The 22,101-nt window shown below is 39.2% G+C and overlaps 1 protein-coding gene and 1 non-coding gene across 2 annotated transcripts in view; both read right to left on the bottom strand.

Moving 5' to 3' along the window:
• Positions 1–8,446: 8,446 nt before the first annotated feature.
• LOC126462417 (protein rogdi) overlaps positions 8,447–22,101 on the bottom strand; it is an 83,567-nt gene continuing 69,912 nt past the window's right edge. Inside the window, exon 7 of the mRNA XM_050096071.1 lies at positions 8,447–10,412. Coding sequence (XP_049952028.1) covers positions 10,344–10,412 — 69 coding nt within the window. The 3' untranslated portion in view covers positions 8,447–10,343. The remainder of the gene's footprint in view (positions 10,413–22,101) is intronic.
• Positions 9,085–9,159, bottom strand: Trnas-cga (transfer RNA serine (anticodon CGA)). The gene has a single exon. It is a non-coding gene; the product is annotated as a tRNA-Ser (tRNA).

Here is a 22,101-nt window from a genome sequence, read left to right as displayed (position 1 = left end):
CAAAACCATTTCATTTCTAATTGTACGGTATGCAACGTCTGTTGTTATTACAATTGCTAGACTAGATGGTACTGTCAGCCTGAGTGTTTTAGTGACAGAGCATGGTTTACGCATTGTGTGGATCCATTTTTGGATAATCTCAAAATATCGGAGACCCACTTTAGTGAAAGTGATTTACTTGCCACACCTTACTATTCTACTGCAACCACGGAGCAACTACTTGAACAAAAAATATCTGGTAATAGCGACGTACAATTCAATTCTGAAAATGAACAACTAAGGTTTATGGTACGTATGAGATAAAACTCTCTCTACATCATAAGAACTACTCAACATCAATAAAAACTGCTCCAAATTTTTTTATCCCCATTTTTAAAAAATCTTTCAAAATCAAAAGTAAAAAATATACAAAGCATTAAGCAGACTACGAAGTAGTGAGCAAGTAGCCCATCCTTGTATACATCAAACCCTTTCCTCCACCCCACTTGTTTCAGTTACTGAAGGACTTACAAGCTTACAAGTTATTCAGTATAAAAGGACACACTATAAGAACTGAGCAGTTACAACCCCTACAGGCTACAGAGGCATACCATGCAACTTCTGAGAGACGTTTCTTTCCCCTTTGACAAAAGTAGAGAACACTAACAGAATATAGAATTTCACAGTTTTTCCACATTATACAATATTAAAATAATATTTCATCTTTTCAAGAATACAAAAGAACTGTAAATCTACTAATCATAGATATCACTATAAGTCTAAAACAAATTTCACATAAGGAAATGTACATGTACAAAAAATAAAAGTGGCAAACACTATCACTTGCAAAACCTTGTGATTTTGAACTACGAAAAATGTATAATGGCTGTTTCAATCTGCAATACGCACCAACCATGCAATGATAACAGGTCTAAAAACAAGAATCCTCTACTGTGACAGACAGTCCTATGATACATTTCTTAAGTGTACTACAACACCTAACAGAACAGTCTGCCACATAATTACTACAGGAATATCTCATAGTTTAACAAAGACATCCTAAATGTAAAAATCATAATTATATCAAAAGCAACAACATATCAACGTATCCAAGTATTAACACCGTAAGTCGAAAAATGGTAAAAGTGAGTTATGATGTTTTCCAGAGTTGTTACTTCACCATTTTCCTCCTGTATAAAAATCTTATTTCTATCACCGCAAATTAAGCAGCAACAGCAATCTTCAGAATATTGTAAGTCATGTAAGAACTCTTTCACCAATGAAAAGAATTGCAATTCATGTTCTGATGTTTTCCCTGGGAGAATGGTAGGTTTCAATGAGTGGGGCAACATGAAGCAAAAGATGGCAAACAGGCTGAACTATAGGGAAAGGAAGAAAAGAAATGGAAGCACTGGTGGTGGAACAAGGAATGTGAGGAAGCGGTAGAAACTCGCAGGAAAGCCTGAAGAGACCGGAGCAGCAAGAAGGACCCAGAAAAATGGGAAGTGTTCTTAGGAGCAAGAAAGGAAGCTGCCCTGACCAGATGATGAAGCAGGAACTGGACAAGATTTAGATCAACTTCAGGAAAAACAGCAGCAGACACTTTTTTGGGAAATTCAAAAGAGTCTGATTGGATACAAGAGTAGAGAACTGTTTATAAGAGATAAGAAAGGGGAGCTGGTAGTTAGTGTGAAGGAGAACTGTAGGATTTTTTGCAGACTACTTTCACGACCTGCTGAACTGCGAATCACCTGAAGACGAGCTAGAATTGGGGACTGACACAGAAGAGAGAGAGAGAGAGAGCCACGCCCTCCAACCAGGGATGAAGTCGCACATGCCATAAGCGATCTAAAGAATAATAAGGGAGGTGGAGAAGATGGTATAGCAGCCAAGATGATAATGTGCGGAGGCAACAAAACAATAGACAACATGACTAACATAATCCACCAGATTTGGAGGACAAAGAAGTTGCCAGAAGGACGGAAGAATGCATCTGTAGTACCAATACATAAGAAGGGGGACAAGAGATGCAAACAACTACAGAGGAATATCGCTACTAGACTTCTGATACAAGGTGCTGTCTAAACTCTTGCTCAAAACAGTAGAAGAACAGATAGAAAGTACAGCTGGCGACTACCAAGCGGGATTCATGATGAGAAGAGGATGTATAGAACAGATATTTATCCTGAAGCAACTGATAGAACATAGGGCCTTAAAAAACGAAGAGACAGTAATAACCTTCGTGGACTTCACAAAGGCATATGACTCCATCGACAGACAGACTCTTGTTAGGGTCCTGAAGAACAAAGGACTACATGGAACTACACAAGAACTCATAAAAGAAATTCTGACAGACACAACAGCAAGGGTGAGATTCAGAAGAGCACTGTCAGAAGAATTGAGATCAAGACTGGTGTTAAACAGGGAGATGGATTGTCACCATTGTTGTTCAATATAGCACTGGACAAAGTAATCAGGCAGTGGAGAGCAAAAAAACGAGGAAATGGGAATATCAAAGACCCATGTGGGGGACAAAAAGGACAACAGGGCTCAAGTGGACTGCCTAGCCTTTGCAGACGACAAAGCATGGTACGTGAGATGGAAGAAGACGCAAAGACACAACTCGACAACTTAAGTAAGGTAGCCAGAAACGTGGGACTGAGGATCGCCTATAACAAGACAAAGACATTAAATACCACTGCAGACTGGGAAACACCGGAAGGCATTGCGCAAATGGTGGACAAATTTAAATACCTGGGAGAATTTATAACAGGAAGGAACAGGAGCAAGGAGGGAATAACAGAGAGGATAAAGAAGATAATTTCAGCCTTCTGTGTGATGAGAGAGATGTACAATAAAAAGAATATATCCATAGAGGCAAAAATAAGCCACTACATGGCAATGGTGAGGAATGCAGTATTATATGCTGCTGAGACGATGACACTAGGAAGAAATGGGGCAGAACAACTAGAGAAAAATACTGAGGAAAAATACTAGCTCCCGAAAGAGGTGGATGCAAAGATCTAGGGAAGAATTGTACCGGAACATGAGAACAGTATTCAAGGAAATCAGACTCAAAAAGGCAAAGTTTGATGAACATGTAATTAGGATGAGTATGGACAAAGAGTGTGTGGTGAACAACAGGGAGGACAAGGGAAAAGGCAGGAACCAAGTAGGTTGTTGAACTTGGAAGGACTGGTTGGAATTGGGGATCAAGGGTGAAGGAAAGGAAAATTGGAGGAATAAATACACACCAAGCAATATGCCGGAGGTCAACGACAGAGAAGAATATAGGAAAAGATTAAGAGTGACACCAGTGGAGCCGAAGGAGAAAAGAACACTGAAGATCTCAGAAGAAGAGCGGGAGAGAAGAAGAGAAAGAATGAAGAGGTTCTGGGAGAAGAAGAGGAAAATGCAGTTCACAGAGGGGCTACCCGTGGTCCTAAAGAGGCCGTAATGAAGAAGAAGAAGATGAAGAAGAAGAAGAAGAAGAAGAAGAAGAAGCTGCCCATTTCTTTCAACGGGAGAGTGAACTGTAAATAAGAGGGAATTGTTTCCTAGTGATGCTGAGGCTGTAGTTCCTGGTTCCCAAATGTTCATCCCATGGATTTATTATCAAAAAGCAAGATTATTTACATAATTTATCAGGTCCGAGATGCCATAGATGGCTGATGTGTGCGTGAGATGTGCTTACGTCTTGTTTTCTTTTTCTGACAAATGTGGCTGAAAGCTAATGTGTACGTGCCTCAGTAGCGCAGTTTGCAACTTAAAATATCGTCTTTACGGTAAGTAGCAATCTCTCTCTTTCTCACATTGTTAAATTCACTTCACTCTCAGACAATACCATTATCATTGCACACTTCGATCTGCAGAAAGTGTTGGCTACACCATAGTCAGATTTGAGCATTTATTACTACAAACAGAAGTATTCTATTTTGAGTATGTGTCATCAGAAACAAGGAACAACAGCACTAAGTTTGGCAGGACGCCACTGCCTGTCATGGTCCAAATAAAATAGTCAGGCACCTATACCATTTCTTACAAATGCAAGCTGGTAAAGATGACAAAACATTTAAATTCTATTCATACAGCTGTAGAGGACAAAATAGGGACAAATTGCTACTTTCTATGTTTGTCATTGCATCTATTAAATTTGGAATACCAGTCACATGTCACTTTCTAGAACAGGGGCATTCTCAGAATGACGACGAGTCAATAGATGCTCTAACTGAAAGAAGAAACAATCTCTCCATGTTCTGCATCAGTGGGTCACCTTAAATAGAATGAGTAAGGCCACCAGCAAGCCATACACAGCTAATGAAGAGAGTCAGGATTTAATATATGACTTCAAGGAAGTAGTGCAGAAGCAACAGTGGCTGTACATACCAATAAAAATAAGGTACATGGAGTAAAGTGCCCCAGGAAATTCCTGTCTTAAAAGGGTGACCATCACAGTGTACTTCAAGTACACTTACCAGGAAGAAGCAAAGAGTGTGTGTGTCCAGAAGCAATCTAGAGGAAGGCCACTACCACCCTGTTACATCCTCAAACTGACTTATCACAGGTTCTTGCCAATCAGAGAACAGGAGTTTAAGAATGTCTTGTCCTTACGCAACGGCAAGCGCATCCCAACTGCTTATCATCCGTTTTATCCAAGCCAGTTTAAACACAAACCGGTACACCAGAACATACTGATGGTGCTATATCAAGTGCTGATGAATGAGGATCACTAATGGAAAGTGTAAAAGAATGTCTTAATACATTCCTTTCTCATCTTTTGTTGTCATAAAACTATGTAGCGCAACTTATCATAGAAATATGATTTAGATTTTTCCAGAGAAAAGCATCATAAGCCCTCAAAGTCCATCTTTGAAAACAGGTAGAACTAACAGAACTTGTATCTGTTAAGTTTCAAAAAAATTGAAATAAACTTTGATTTATGCTGTTCACGTTAAACTTCTTTTGCTTTTCCTGTAAAATAAACAATTTGGAGTGAAATTTACTTCTTGCAGACTCCTTGGCACTGATTGGCAATAAGTTTCAGGTGGGAATCACTGCTTTGTTTCGCCATGCTCTCTCCTCAACATAGATTACGTTCAACCAAGAATATTTTGAACAGATTGACGGTGTCGCCACGGGTAGCCCCTAGTATCACTTGGTGGCCAACCTTTTTATTGAGGATTTTGAGGAGAGAGCACTTGAATCAGCAGCCCTCAAACCAACTGTTTCTTGGAGGTACGTGGATGGCACTTTTGTAGTGTGGCCTCATGGAGAAGAAAAATTAATAGAGTTTTTAGATCATCTCATCTCCATTCATTCATGAGAACATTCGGTTTGCCATGGAATTAGAGAAAAATGGTTGCCTCCCTTTCTTGGATGTGCTAGTTAGACAGAAGAGTGATGGCTCTCTGGGGCATTCGGTTTATCAAAAGCCCACACATACCGATTTGTATTTAAATTCGCCCAGCTGCCATCACCCATCGCAAACAATGAGTGTACTTAAAACGCTTGTACACAGAGATCATGTAGTGACAGATGCAGATAGTTTGCCTGAAGAGCTTGCCCATCTGAAGAGGGTATTCAAAGAGAATGGATATTCTACCCGTCTAATTAGTAAGGCACTTGCAATTAAGCCAAAGGAACAGGGAGTGGAGAAAGAAGAGAGCACACCTACTAAATCTTTAGCTTTCCTTCCCTTTGTTGGCAACATTTCCTTAAAAATTGCCAGAATCCTCCACAGTTTCGAAGTGAAAGTAATTTTCCATCCACCATCGAAGATTTCCGACTTACTGGGATCAGTGAAAGATGATCTGGTATTGCGGAAGGCGAGAATTTATAAAATACCTTGTCAGTGTGGCATATCATATATAGGACAAACATTGCGAACAGTAGAAGAACGTTGCACTGAACATCAACGCTGTACTCGCCTTTTGCAACCTAGAAAGTCTGCAATTGCTCAGCATTGCATTTCCACTGGACACTCAATGGATTATGACAAGACAACAATTTTGGCCACAGCAACATCCTTTTGGGACTCTGTCATAAAAGAATCAGTGGAAATTCGCATGACAGACAATCTTATCAACCATGACAATGGCTACCAGCTTGATAATGCGTGGTACCCCCGTCATCTCTAAGATCTGCTCCAGACGAAGACGTCAGAGTACTCCGATGGCCGCGGCAATTGACAACGCTGAAGACAATTGATTTTTGTAATTCCACCAGCGAGGGCGCTGCTGGCGGGCAGTACGGTTCGTCTGTCCATATGATTTTGACACATGCGCGGAATACTCGCTGCACGCTATATATTACGAAACGGAGCGCGTCTTCGTCAATCTTCGATGGCTCACCTGAGGATGGCTGGCAGTTGTCCAGTCGAAATATCGTGGATGGAAGCCAACGACGACCGGCTGCAAGCCCAAAATCTTTTTGAATAAACAATTTGGAGTTACAACGTTAATACTTGGAGCCGTTAATATAACAACAAAAAATTAAAAATTAGATAGCTCTGACCAAAAATTCAAAAAATATCATAATTATTTGAGCATGATACTGAGCACACACAGGTTCATCATGTTTAGCTGTACAAAAAATTGTGCATCTGCTGAAGGCAGCAATGTACTGAGGATACAACATACACATATATTCTATTCAAGGTTTTGATTAATTTAATTGAAACCTAAACAATGAACACTTTTTTCTTACAGAAATACACCCTGAAAATGCAGTCAGCAGATTACACTGTCCAACCAAGAGGTGCCAATGTTATATTAAAGCATACACAATCACATCAGATGAAAACCACAATATTTACCGTCATTCTCAAAAATGAAGACGTGGTTATCCTCAATAACTACAGGTAATGATAGCAAACTCTGTATCATGAAACCAAGTCTGATACAAAGAACAAGTTTAAAACAATGTGTCTTCCAGCTACTGCTAAATGTTTTGCATTTAAATTAATTTAACACCATTGTATACAACATTTCACAACAGCTATTCAACATTACCAAAACAAGGTTACAGATGGCCAAATGGTGAATGACATGTACAGACATGGTCTGCGAAGGTAACAGGTAAGTTTATCTTCTTCCCCTACAGGACATAATGCCAAACAAACAGTTCTTGCCAGTGACGTAAGATATCACTTTGTTGGTGGAAAAAGCACACAGCAAACACAAACAAATATGCTCAAAAAATGGTTCAAATGGCTCTAAGCACTGTGGGACTTAACATCAGTCCCCTAGACTTAGAGCTACATAAACCTAACTAACCTAAGGACATCACACACATCCATGCCCGAGGCAGGATTCGAACCTGCGACCGTAGCAGCAGTGTGGTTCCGGACTGAAGCACCTAGAACCGCTCGGCCACAGCGGTCAGCACAAATATGCTGTTCTGGAATCTGAATGATGAGTATTTTCAAGGAAAATAATGTCTTACCCTGTTCTGGACAGAGTTCTTGCCCATGTCAAAAAGAAGTATTTTTGTACATTCACTTTGCATCTGAATCGTCCTGTAATTTATCACTGAGAATGTGAGGAGATACTACTTGCAGTATTAATACCTTATCCATAATGCATAATTACAAAGAGAAATTATGATCTCAGCCTGCACGTTGCTACCGAAGTATTAAGGTGACGGGAAAATTTGAATGTAGCAAGCAATCATCACCAGATTCCATGAAAAATCAAATAATAGTCATCTCTGTCAACAAATAACAGTGATGTTACAAAACAGTTTAATATCTAGCATCATGATTGCCATAGTCATTTATGTGCAGTACCAATTAATTTTGCTCAAAAACCTCATTAGTACGAAAGCCTACCAACAGAATATTCTAAGCATGAATTCAAAGGAGAACTGACCATTGGATACTTCTTTTCCTGCCCACACCAATCAGGTAAATTCATTTCAATACTTTATTAATGAAGTTCAATTTCAGTGGTGTAGATTGAAGGGAATGCAAGGACTTATTGTTGCACTGACATTACAATCAGTGATAAAGTAAAAGCACACCCCTGTATGAATATATTACATATTACCAAATGTGTAATTGTATTTCTTATTTTATGTAATTTAATAAATGAAGGAAACAGGTGTGGGACCTTTTTTTTTATCAGTGAAACTGTAAGTATCTGCAGACATGCAGTAGGTGTACACCTGAATAACACTCACTCACCAGATACGATTGCTCATCCGCACTCTTGAATATGGAAAAACAGAAAGAAAACAGAAAACACAGTGCTTCAATGACTAATCTCCTGGAATGTGTTCTGAGGTTTTTCTAAATCAAGGTTACTAAAGAGTGGAAAAATGTTGTGCCAAGATAACTGTAAATGTACACATGAAATTCAACTAACATGACAAATATTTCAATAACTGAAGCATTACTGAGTCACAATATTATGACTCCAGTATGCAGCATGACCATTTGGTATTCATCTCTTGTTATTAAGAAAAAGGCTTTTGAGAACAACATACATGTCATAAACAATAATGCATTACAGAATTGCGTGTCTTAATACAGTACAACATCAAAACTCAAATATAATTCCAAACAGTAAAATTATTAAGTATCTTGTTGCATAACAATATGACACACTTGATCGTACTGTACAGCCACATGGTCAGAAGGTGAAGGCACAACAATACACTCCCAAATGTCATGCTGATAGAGTAACAGTTCATGTTAGATCAATTCCTGCATGTCTATTGCAAGAGATAGCATAGAGAAAATATTTCAGCTCTGTAGTATCAGTGCCAGGGCTGTAGAATAGTTATATTGAGTTGTGTATTATTGTAGTTACAGAAAATAACCATAACGCAAGTGATGCATTTAAAAAGGTACAAGTTGGAAAAAATTACATTTTTCATCATCTTTACTGTCGAGAACTTCAGTCAATCTTTAGACAGTCATACATCACTGAACTCAAATAGAAAATGTATTTTCCAATCTTTGGGAAAGTGAACAATAACAACATGCCCTTTATTGTTGTTTTCTCAATAAATAATGCACAAAAACCAAAAGCATCTACACTGCACATATTATGCATGGAATGCTAATATTTTCAACTTCGAAACTTCCTGGCAGATTAAAACTGTGTGCCGGACCGAGACTCGAACTCGGGACCTTTGCCTTTCGGAGGCAAGTGCTCTACCGACTGAGCTACCCAAGCACGACTCACGCCCCGTCCTCACAGCTTTACTTCTGCCAGTACCTCGTCTCATAACAGCGCACACTCCGCTGCAGAGTGAAAATCTCATTCTCGATTTTCAACACAAACACAAACACACACAAACAATCTCCGCAACTTGGCTACACTAAGCACAAAACCAGCTTCAATAATGGGATTAAAATGAACCTTAGAAATTTACCACTAGTATATCAGACAAATATAATTGGTATAATACACCACAAACATAACAGCTACTAGACAAGGGATATTCCATCACCTTTTTTTATTTCCCGGATTCACTGTAAAAGTCTACTTAGGATGAAACCGTGAGTCCAGATACGAAAAATTGACTACATGTGACACACAAGGTCTTATACGACGAAATTTGGAGAACATTTGGTTCCCATTTCATTATAGAGGCACATGAAGATGATATAAAAGTTATTAAATCCACTAACCTGGAGTCACACAAATCATTACAGTCCTCTGTACATTAATTTTGAATCCAGTAAGTATTTACTTTAGCAACAAATCAAATGAAAAGATTTGTGTTCTTAGCTTAATAGAATTTCCGTACCTAAGATAAAGCAGCCAGGAAACTGATATAATGTACAAGAAATTACTAGTGGCCTTAGTTACTGTTTTAGGCTTGTACAGAAAACCAGTGTGAAACAAAATCATCGCATAGGTACTCAGTTGTTACTTAAACAAATAAAATTCCTTAAAAGTATATAGATCTAAAAGTAATAAAACTTGCATACATTAACAAGCAAAAATAAAAATTCTAAAATTTTCCAGTCTGATTTCATAATACACACATTATGAGCGTGCAGATCATTCTGTTGAAAATGCAGATTTGTGCACATTTCCACATGGAGCCATGGAAATATGCCCTTTTAGCTCAAGGCGCACACAGGAACAATAACTGTAGAAATTTTATTCTTTTGGATTTTGAACTATCATGTCTACCAGGGAGTAAACAACTTTGAGCACTATCAGTCATTTTTGTTATGACTGAGGAAACATTATCTTGTAAATCTTATGGTAACATTAAATACCGCACGTAAATATATATGCACATACAATACAAAATTAACAACCTGACACTTCAAGTGTCTTGGATGGTACATCTGAGCAGCAATACCACTTGGCTGGAAGGTCAATTTCAGTACTAATAGCAGAACTTTATTGGGGTACTGGAGATGCCACTCTCATACCCACAGTGAAGTCCTTATACTGTGAGAATACACCAATCTGAAAATAAGAAGCATTAATTAAGCCAGAAACATAAATAACAGAAATTGTTTGCAGTGACAGCAAACATTATTTACTTCATAGTTTACCTAAAAGAAATAAAATACAATGCCTTAGATTTCAAATGTTCTGATATGCACCTTGATAAAAGGGTGAGTAAATGAAAGAAAAATTAAAGACTTTAGGAATATAAAAAACTTACTCAGGCGGAATAACGATAATATGAAAGGGTCTAGACAGACGTAGAAAGCATCACAAATGTCATAATTTACAAGGTGTTTCTGTTCCAAAAGCAACAAAAAACTATACAGAGGGAAAACAGGTAGAGCAGGCTTGTGCTTCTGAATGCAATACAGAGAAGAAAGGGCAAAGTGTAATCTCCCCCCCCCCCCCCCCCCCCACACACACATACACACACACTCTTGTGTGCCTAATTCTACATTCTGAGTGGGGTCAAAGTGTACCAATTTAGTTTCCTTCTTGAGCTTCAAACATGCTGCTGCAACTTGCTTGGTCCATCTGAATTACATATTTTTCTTTGAAAACTGATTCAGTGATCCAGCAATTTCAGTGAATCAGTTGGTGAATTCGTTTTAGTAATGTTTCTTTAGATGAGGCAGTGATCAGCAAATCACTGGTATACTGCGGGGACATTTGGTATGCCAAATTGTAGCCTCTGGTAATTGAACAGTAAAAGCGGAGTATCCTTACTGATTTGGCTTTGGTACAGCCACAATTGTGTAGCCCAATGACTGGTTGTTGGTTGGTTGTTTTGGGGAAGGAGACCAGACAGTAAGGTCATTGGTCTCATCGGATTAGGGAAGGAAGTCGGCCGTGCCCTTTGAAAGGAACCATCCTGGCATTTGCCAGGAGCAATTTAGGGAAATCACGGAAAACCTAAATCAGGATGGGCGGACGCGGGATTGAACCGTCGTCCTCTCGAATGCGAGTCCAGTGTCTAACAATGACTGATCTTCACTGGCTTCCAGAATGATTCTTTGGTCAGTCTTCCAATTTATTATTTAATTTTATCCATCACAGCAAATGGAAATTTGATGTGACTACTATCTTCAATTTCAGGACTATTTTGTTGGTGCCTAAGTCAGGCTGGAAAAGAGATTCATGAAGTTCATATATTGTTTTATCAGCTTCTTTAAATCAATTTTGATCCACCATTTTTTGCAATCAGTGACTCATTATTATTGAATACTGACTGTTTTCTGTGAGTTTAGAAAGAGTAATGGAAGCTTTCTGGTGGTTCTGATGTCTTTGACCACTGTCATCATTTTTCCCTTTAAGTTAATCTGGGCTCCAATAAATGTTTTCAGTGTTGAATTTCAATCGAAGTATTTTGGTCAGTCCAGAAATTCATAAATATTCTTGGTCAGTCCAGAAATTCATAAATATTCAGGTTTATTAGAGGGCAATTTGCACCAGTATCCTGCAAGAATTTCATCATGAAGCCAATGATTTGTGGTGGCATGTGTATTTTTCCAGTGTCTTCACTGCTCAAGATTTTATCATTGCCAGTTTCTTCAGGCACTGCAACTTAATTTGCTTCTTCTGTGTTTTCCTAGCCCTAGCAGAATTCAAATCAAGAACTGCTGCCAACATAAGTAACTTGGAAGAAGATATCCTCAAAACAGTGAAGCAACTTAAATCACTTAACCCTTTAACTGCTCTGGACATGTTAGCGCGCGCTCCTTTGCACCTATCCCTGTGCTCTCTGAAGGTGTTTACTCACACCACTAGTCCTCCTATCTATGCATAGACATGTTCAGATTACTAGGCAGAAGGACTGGTGGTGCACAAAAAGACGTTCAAGCACACAGGGGCAGGTAAAAAGGCACACGCATTAACATGTCCAGAGCAGTTAAAGGGTTAATAAAGGCAAATCTTCTGGTTCAGACTGTATACGAATTAGGTTCCTTTCCGAGGATGCTGACGCAGTAGCTCCACACTTAATCACACACAACTGCTCACTTGATGAAAGATTGAAAAAGTTGCACAGATTACACCAATATTTAATAAAGGCAACAGGAGTAGTCCACTAAATGTCGATATACAGCAGGATTTTGGAACATATATTGTGTTTGAACATTATGGATTACCTATATTGTCTATTGACACACAGTCACTGCGGGATTTATAAAACACCTTTATTGTGAAACACAACTACCTCTTTACTCACACGACATGCTGAGTGCTACTGACAAGGGATTTCAAACTGATTCCATATTTCTAGGTTTCCAGATAGCTTTTAACACCATGCCTCCCAAGCAGCTTGTAATCAAATTGCGTGCTCATGGAATATTGTCTCAGTTATTGCCATTTCCTGTCAGAGAGGTCACAGTTCATAGTAAGTAACTGACAAAAAGTCATAGGGTGATTTCTGGTGTTCTGTATCTAAATAAACAATTTAGGAGACAATCTGAGCACCCATCTTAGGTTGTGCAGATGATGCTGTTGTTCACTGTCTAGTAAAATCATCAGAAATCAAAACAAATTGCAAAACAATTTAGGAAAGATATCTGCATGGTGTGAAAATTGGTAATTAAGCCCAAATAATGAAAAATGTAAGGTCATCCACATGAGTGCTAAAAGGAATCTATTAAATTTCAGTTACATGATAAATCAATCAACTCTAAAAGGCCGTAAACTCAATGAAATACCTACAAATTACAATTACGAATGACTTAAATTGGAAAGAACAAAGAGAAAATAGGAAAAGATGAACCAAAGACTGCATTTTATTGGCAGAACACTTAAAAGATGATTTTTCTTCTATAGTTATCCTTCTGTCTGTTACTTAAAAATGAACAGTATTTATAGCAAAACTGTAATTTTCAATGTTTAATTCGGCTTTTACTCGAAAATTGTTGATTTGTAATGTGAAATGTAGGGATGTTGTGGTAAAAATAAAGAAAACAATAAAGATTTATTGTAAAACACTAGAAAATGCAATTTCCTCAACAAAAAGGTAAAATAGAAAGTCATGAAATAAAAAATATCAAACCATTTCAATACTTTGCCAAACTCATATAAAACATTTTTCTTATAAACAACCATGAACCATGGACCTTGCCGTTGGTGGGGAGGCTTGCGTGCCTCAGCGATACAGATGGCCGTACCGTAGGTGCAACCACAATGGAGGGGTATCTGTTGAGAGGCCAGACAAACATGTGGTTCCTGAAGAGCGGCAGCAGCCTTTTCAGTAGTTGCAGGGGTAACAGTCTGGATGATTGACTGATCTGGCCTTGTAACAATAACTAAAACGGCCTTGCTGTGCTGGTACTGCGAACGGCTGAAAGCAAGGGCAAACTACAGTCGTAATTTTTCCCGAGGGCATGCAACTTTACTGTATGGTTAAATGATGATGGTGTCCTCTTGGGTAAAGTATTCTGGAGGTAAAATAGTCCCCCATTCGCTTCTCCGGGCGGGGACTACCCAAGAGGACATTGTTATCAGAAGAAAGAAAACTGGCGTTCTACGGATCGGAGGTGGAATGTCAGATCCCTTAATCGAGCAGGCAGGTTAGAAAATTTAAAAAGGGAAATGGGTAGGTTAAAGTTAGATATAGTGGGACTTTGTGAAGTTTGGTGGCAGGAGTAACAAGACTTTTGGTCAGGTGAATACAGGGTTATAAATACAAAATCAAATAGAGGTAATGCAGGATTAGGTTTAATAATGAATAAGAAAATAGGAATGCGGGTAAGCTACTACAAACAGCATAGTGAACGCATTATTGTGGCCAAGACAGACACGAAGCCCACGCCTACTACAGTAGTACAAGTTTATATGCCAACTAGCTTTGCAGATGATTATGAAATTGATGAAATGTATGATGAGATAAAAGAAATTATTCAGATAGTGAAGGGAGATGAAAATTTAATAGTCATTGGTGACTGGAATTCGAATGTAGGAAAAGGGAGAGAAGGAAACATAACTGGTGAATATGGATTGGGGGGAAGAAATGAAAGAGGAAGCCGTCTGGTAAAATTTTGCACAGAGCATAACTTAATCATAGCTAACACTTGATTCAAGAATCATAAAAGAAGGTTGTATACATGGAAGGCTCCCGGAGATACTAAAAGGTAGCAGATAGATTATATAATGGTAACACAGAGATTTAGGAACCAGGTTTTAAATTGTAAGACATTTCCAGGGGCAGATGTGGACTCTGACCACAATCTATTGGTTATGAACTGCAGATTAAAATTGAAGAAACTGCAAAAAGGTGGGAATTTAAGAAGATGGGACCTGGATAAACTGACTAAACCAGAGGTTGTACAGAGTTTCAGGGAGAGCATTAGGGAACAATTGACAGCAGTGAGGGAAAGAAGTACAGTAGAAGAAGAATGGGTAGCTCTGAGGGAGGAAGTAGTGAAGACAGCAGAGGATGAAGTAGGTAAAAAGACGAGGGCTAGTAGAAATCCTTGGGTAACAGAAGAAATATTGAATTTAATTGATGAAAGGATAAAATATAAAAATGCACTAAATGAAGCAGGCAAAAAGGAATACAAACGTCTCAAAAATGAGATCGATAGGAAGTACAAAATGGCTAAGCAGGGATGGCTAGAGGACAAATGTAAGGATGTAGAGGCTTATCACTAGGGGTAAGATAGATACTGCCTACAGGAAAATTAAAAGAGACATTTGAAGAAAAGAGAACCACTTGTATGAATATCAAAAGTTCAGATGGAAACCCAGTTCTAACCAAAGAAGGGAAAGCAGAAAGATGGAAGGAGTATATGGAGGGTCTGTACAAGGGTGATGTACTTGAGGACAATATTATACAAATGGAAGAGAATGTAGATGAAGATGAAATGGGAGATACGATACTGTGTGAAGAGTTTGACAGAGCACTGAAAGACCTGAGCCGAAACAAGGCCCCGGGAGTAGACAACATTCCACTAGAAATACTGACGGCCTTGGGAGAGCCAGTCCTGACAAAACTCTACCATCTGGTGAGGAAGATGTATGAGACAGGCGAAGTACCCTCAGACTTCAAGAAGAACATAATAATTCCAATCCCAAAGAAAGCAGGTGTTGACAGCTGTGAAAATTACCGAACTATCAGTTTAATAAGTCACAGCTGCAAAATACTAACACAAATTCTTTACAGACGAATGGAAAAACTGGTAGAAGCTGACATCGGGGAAGATCAGTTTGGATTCCGTATAAATATTGGAAAACGTGAGGCAATACTGACTCTATGACTTATCTTAGAAGAAAGATTAAGGAAAGGCAAACCTACATTTCTAGCATTTGTAGACTTAGAGAAAGCTTTTGACAATGTTGACTGGAATACTTTCTTCCAAATTTTAAAGGTGGCAGGGGTAAAATACAGGGAGCGAAAGGCTATTTACAATTTGTACAGAAACCAGATGGCAGTTGTAAGAGTCGAGGGGCATGAAAGGGAAGTGATGGTTGGGAAGGGAGTGAGACAGGGTTGTAGCCTCTCCCCAATGTTATTCAATCTGTATATTGAGCAAGCAGTAAAGAAACCAAAAGAAAAATTCGGAGTAGGTATTAAAATCCATGGAGAAGAAATAAAAACTTTGAGGTTTGCCGATGACATTGTAATTCTGTCAGAGACAGCAAAGGACTTGGAAGAGCAGTTGAATGGAATGAACAGTGTCTTGAAAGGAGGATATAAGATGAACATCAACAAAAGCAAAACGAGGATAATGGAATGTAGTCGAATTAAGTCGAATGATGCTGAGAGAATTAGTTTGGGAAATCAGACACTTAAAGTGGTAAAGGAGTTTTGCTATTTGGGGAGCAAAATAACTGATGATGGTCAAAGCAGAGAGGATATAAAATGTAGACTGGCAATGGCAAGGAAAGCTTTTCTGAAGAAGAGAAATTTGTTAACATCGACTATAGATTTAAGTGTCAGGAAGTCGTTTCTGAAAGTATTTGTATGGAGTGTAGCCATGTATGGAAGTGAAACATGGATGATAAATAGTTTGGACAGGAAGAGAATAGAAGCTTTCGAAATGTGGTGCTACAGAAGAATGCTGAAGATTAGATGGGTAGATCACATAACTAATGAGGAGGTTGTATATTTTTTACTATTGCAAAATCGATTTTCTGTCACTGAGTGACCATCTTCAGTGCTATATTGTATAACTTAAATTGGGATGCACTGTTGTCACTAAGCTTACGGCAATCACATAGACTATGTGATTGCCGTAAGCTTAGTGACAACAGTGCATCCCAATTTAAGTTATACAATATAGCACTGAAGATGGTCACTCAGTGACAGAAAATCGATTTTGCAATAGTAAAAAATATACGACCAATGCTGCGTCTTTTTTCAAGTATACCTGTTACCTGGTCGTAGTGCACAAGACAACATGGAGTCGCCAATCAATCAATAATGAGGAGGTATTGAATAGAATTGGGGAGAAGAGGAGTTTGTGGCGCAACTTGACGAGAAGAACGGACCGGTTGGTAGGACATGTTCTGAGGCATCAAGGGATCACAAATTTAGCATTGGAGGGCAGCGTGGAGGGTAAAAATCGTAGAGGGAGACCAAGAGATGAATACATTAAGCAGATTCAGAAGGATGTAGGTTTCAGTAGGTACTGGGAGATGAAGAAACTTGCACAGGATAGAGTAGCATGGAGAGCTGCATCAAACCAGTCTCAGGACTGAAGACCACAACAAAGAACATAAACAACTTACGGATTTATCAATAATAACAGGAAACTCTTGTCTTTGATCACAATGAAAAACATTCTATTGGGTACAGAATAACAACAATTGCATATATTTTCTTATATTTTTACATGTAAACTGTACTTGCATCAAAAGTAATTGCTATAGTTGCACAAAAGCGCAAAAGATATGTGATCAACTAATTTTTATTACTTATAAAATTACTGTAAGGATATAAAATATACAATGGACTAACACTGAATGATATGCAGTTCTAATTATGTGCAAAACAACCAACCAAATAAACAAAAAGACAAAGAGAAGTCGACTCCCATTTTTTCTCTTAGACATTCATGGATGAGGTATGTGAGATAAGTAATCAGACTGATTTTTTATTTACCAAAGTTTTTATTTTCTTCAAACAACAATGTTGTCCCCTTCAAAGTAGTTCCCTTCAGCAGCTATACATCAGAGGAGCTGTGGCTCCCAGTCTTGGTAGCAGCGCTGAAAGGCTTCAACTAGAATGGCCTTTAACACTTCAGTCACATTCTTTTGAATCACATCAAAATTTGGAAGTGGCTGTGTGATATGTTGCTACATCATTGTAGCATCGACTAGCCTGCAAAGTCTGGCCTCACTGGATTCACCCTTGCCTTGCTCATTCGAGCCTTTTTCGGTGGAGGAGTTGTCTCAGTGTGCCACTCCTCACTTCGGCATTTTGCCTCAGGCTCGTACCCAAAAACCCAGTATTCATCACTTGTGATCACACAACTGAACCATTTGTGGTCAGCAGCAATCCTCAATGTTCACATTTCTTTGATTGTCCTTCTGCTCTGTTGTAAGGTTTCCTGGCACTATTTTGATACAACTCTTTGCATGTCCAAAACTTCAGTCAAAATTTGATGTAGGGCGAATTTAACATCTCACACATGATCCTTATTGTTAAACGTCAGTCTGATCTCACAAGAGCGCACACACACATTTGACACTTTCATCAGTTTTTTAAGTTGAAGGTCTCCCTGGGTTAGGTTCATCTTCAACATGTTTTTGGCTTTACAAAAACGATCAGTGACAACAAAAAACTTGTGCTCTTGACAAGGAATGTTTGCCGTATCCCAGTTTCATCTTTTCAAAGGTCACACTTATGGATTCCCCAGGTTTAACACAAAACTTGATGGCATCACATTGCTCTAAATTCCACTGTTTCATTTTTGTGATACACAACAGGCCTCTCAAAAACCACTTGATGACTGTATGGAGCTGGAGAAGATGGTATAGCAGCCGAGATGATAAAGTGGGGAGGCAACAAAGCAATAGACTACATGACTAACATAATTCACCAGCTATGGAGAACAAAGAAGTTGCCAGAAGGATGGAAGAATGCAATTGTAGTACCAATACATAAGAAGGGGGACAAGAGAGATGCAAACAACTATAGAGGAATATCGCTGCTAGAGGTCGGATACAAGGTGCTATCAAAACTCTTGCTCAAGAGAGTAGAAGAACAGGCAGAAAGGACAGTTGGCGACTACCAAGTGGGATTCAGGAAGGGAACAGGTTGTATAGAACAGATATTTATCCTGAAGCAACTTATAGAACAAAGGGCCTTAAAAAACAAAAAGACAGTAATAACCTTCGTGGACTTCACAAAGGCATATGACTCCGTCGACAGACAGACTCTTGTTAGGATACTGAAGAACAGAGGACTACATGTAACTACACAAGAACTCATAAAAGAAATTCTGACAGACACAACAGCAAGGGTGAGATTCAGAAGAGCACTGTCAGAAGAATTGAGATCAAGACTGGTGTTAAACAGGGAGATGGATTGTCACCATTGTTGTTCAATATAGCACTGGACAAAGTAATCAGGCAGTGGAGAACAAAAAAACGAGGAAATGGGAATATCAAAGACCCATGTGGGGGACAAAAAGGACAACAGGGCTCAAGTGGACTGCCTGGCCTTTGCAGACGACATAGCATGGTACGTGAGACGGAAGAAGACGCAAAGACGCAACTCGACAACTTAAGTAAGGTAGCCAGAAACGTGGGACTGAGGATCGCCTATAACAAGACCAAGACATTAAATACCACTGCAGACTGGGAAACACCGGAAGGCACTGCACAAATGGTGGACAAATTTAAATACCTGGGAGAATTTATAACAGGAAGGAACAGGAGCAAGGAGGGAATAACAGAGAGGATAAAGAAGATAATTTCAGCCTTCTGTATGATGAGAGAGATATACAATAAAAAGAATATACCCACAGAGGCAAAGATAAGCCACTACAGGGCAACGGTGAGGAATGCAGTATTATATGCTGCTGAGACGGTGACACTAGGAAGAAATGGGGCAGAACAACTACAGAAAAAAAGAGAGGAAAATACTAGGTCCCAAAAGAGGTGGAGAGAGGTGGATGCGAAGATCTAGGGAAGATTTTTACCGGAACATGAGAACAATATCTGGGGAAATCAGACTCAAATGGGCGAGGTTTGCTGGACATGTAGTTAGGATGAGTATGGACAGAATGACGAAGAGAGTGTGGGAAACAACATGGACGACAGAGGGAAAAACAGGAACCAAGTGGGTTGTTGAACTTCGGAAGGACTGGTTGGAATTGGGGATCAAGGTCGAAGGAAAGGAAAATTGGAGGAACAAATACACACCGACCAATATGCTGGAGATCAATGACAGAGAGGAATACAGGAAAAGATTAAGAGTGACACCAGTGGAGCCGAAGGAGAAAAGAACACTGAAGATCTCAGAAGAAGAGCGGGAGAGAAGAAGAGAAAGAATGAAGAGATTCTGGGAGAAGAAGAGGAAAATTCAGTCCACGAAGGGGCTACCCATGGTCCTACAGAGGCCGTAACACAAGAAGAAGAAGAAGAAGAAGAAGAAGAAGAAGAAGAAGAAAACAACACAGTGTAGCCGGATTGTTTGCAGTGTTGTCAGTCTCATTTCTTTTCTCATACATCTCATATGTTTCTTTCCCTGCCAATGCTACCTATAGTATCAGTAATCCTACCATTTACTACATCATTTATGTACTGTACCAAAACCATCAAACTGTGGTTTTGGTTGAGCATAACTCTAGGTCTACCATTTAAGCTCCAACCATTATGGTGCCAAGCTATCTGTCAACATGAATGGCCACCACCAAACTGTCACCAAGAAACAGCTGGACCACCTAGTTACTGAAAATGCCACCTGACATGGTGTGCTTCACTTTAATGACTGCTTCACAGCCTGTGTTATATAGATTCCTTCCACCACCACCAGTTTTTCTGAATGTTGCAGTTGGTAACTCTCCCTACAACATATCCTTTAGTGTCTGTCCTCCACTTACCTATCCCCTTCCCTGCTCCCACTCAAGTGTCACACACACCTTTTATCCCACCAACACACTCATAAAACCATTTCCATTTCCTTTTCTTTACTTCTCTCCTCTCCCTTAACACCCCCCCCCCCTCCCCCCATGCCACCAAACACAGCCTCGCAATGCTGCACCTAGCAGCCTATCCTGTTCCCACCATGTCCCTGCATGCTCCCAAAGGCAGCACTAACATCTTTCCCAACCTCTTGCCTTCTATCCCTCCCCTCCTCACTCTATGCCTCTTCCTTACCCACTCCAACCAAATTTCTGTTCATGACAAACACAATCAGTCAAGTTTCGTCACCCAGAGACAGCGAGCATATTTCTAAAGTTTTGTGTGTGTGTGTGTGTTTTCTAATTCAGAAGGACTTTTGGCCAACAGCTTAAAGGTACAGCAGTTTTTCCATTGTGCCTGTCTGCTGTTTTGTGTGTCCTCTGTATAGTATCAATTTATCATTTGCATAATATTATTGTTATTCCATCCTGCACTTTTAATTGTTTGATTTTTGCTATTGACTTAAATATTCAGCATTTTTTTCATTGTGTCTGTATGTGACTCAGCACCTGCTCTGTGTGTTGAGTTGTAATCATTTGCAAAACGTCTTTTTCTTGAGCTTTTTTTTTTTTTTTTTTTTTTTTTTTTTTTTTTTTTTTTTTCAGTCACTTAGTGAGGTGCTAGAGTTTTCTCAGCAGGTTTTACCGATGTTGATGTTTTGTTTGTAATGTAATTCTGTATTGGGCCCTACACCCAAAGTTCTTCCCATCTGACCAATTATTCTGTTTGCTGCTCACATACGGTAATTTCTGAGTCTGTCACAAGTTCTAGAGACTTTTGTTGCGTCTACCTATTCCCAGGGGCTTTGGAAGACCCAGGTACTACACTAGTGCACAATCTATTATTTAGTTTACACAATATTTCCTTACATGTGATGCTTTCAAATGCCATAAGTACTGCAGATGTTTTCTGTTTAGTAAACTACTGGAATTTTCTACTGTTGGAAATGTGGTGCTCTGAGCAGCACACACAAGTCGATACTGTTTGTTTGTTTTCATTTAGAGTGCAAAAACAACGAGGGTCATACATGCCCATGTCAGAACCGTAGAACATGAAGACAAAAAAGGAGCTGAAAATGACCATGTTAATTACAGTCAATGAAAGGAAAGACAGCTAAAAACAGGGACTTGAGGAAAGGTACATAAAATACATCATACAGAAACAGAGGTCTTGAACTAAAAATTAGATGTCCTTTGCAATATTGCTACGACAGACAAAAAGTAAAATGCGGTCGACAGCCTGCACGTTGTTCACTGAAACGGCTGATAACTCTGATGCCAAACAAATGAGAACGTTAAGTGGTTAAAAAAAAAGGGCATTTCATCAGCAAATAGTGAACTGTCAAGTGATGTGGGAGTATCACTTAACAAATGGCAATAGCTAAAAAGGCAGTGCCCAATATGCAACCTAGCTAAAATGATCTACTCGCAGTGAGAGAGCCGAGAGGACATCGTCCAAGCCACCGGGACAGGTTTCATTGCCCGGAAGTTGTTGCCATGAAGGGAAGACCAGTGGTGATCCCAAAGTGACACCACCTGCTAACAGACAGCAATACTGAGATCACTGCTAGGCTGAGGAACAAGGACTGCAGCTT

This window comes from Schistocerca serialis, chromosome 1 (assembly GCF_023864345.2).
Source record: "Schistocerca serialis cubense isolate TAMUIC-IGC-003099 chromosome 1, iqSchSeri2.2, whole genome shotgun sequence".
NCBI lineage: Eukaryota > Metazoa > Arthropoda > Insecta > Orthoptera > Acrididae > Schistocerca > Schistocerca serialis.
This window is presented reverse-complemented; position numbering and strand designations above follow the sequence as displayed.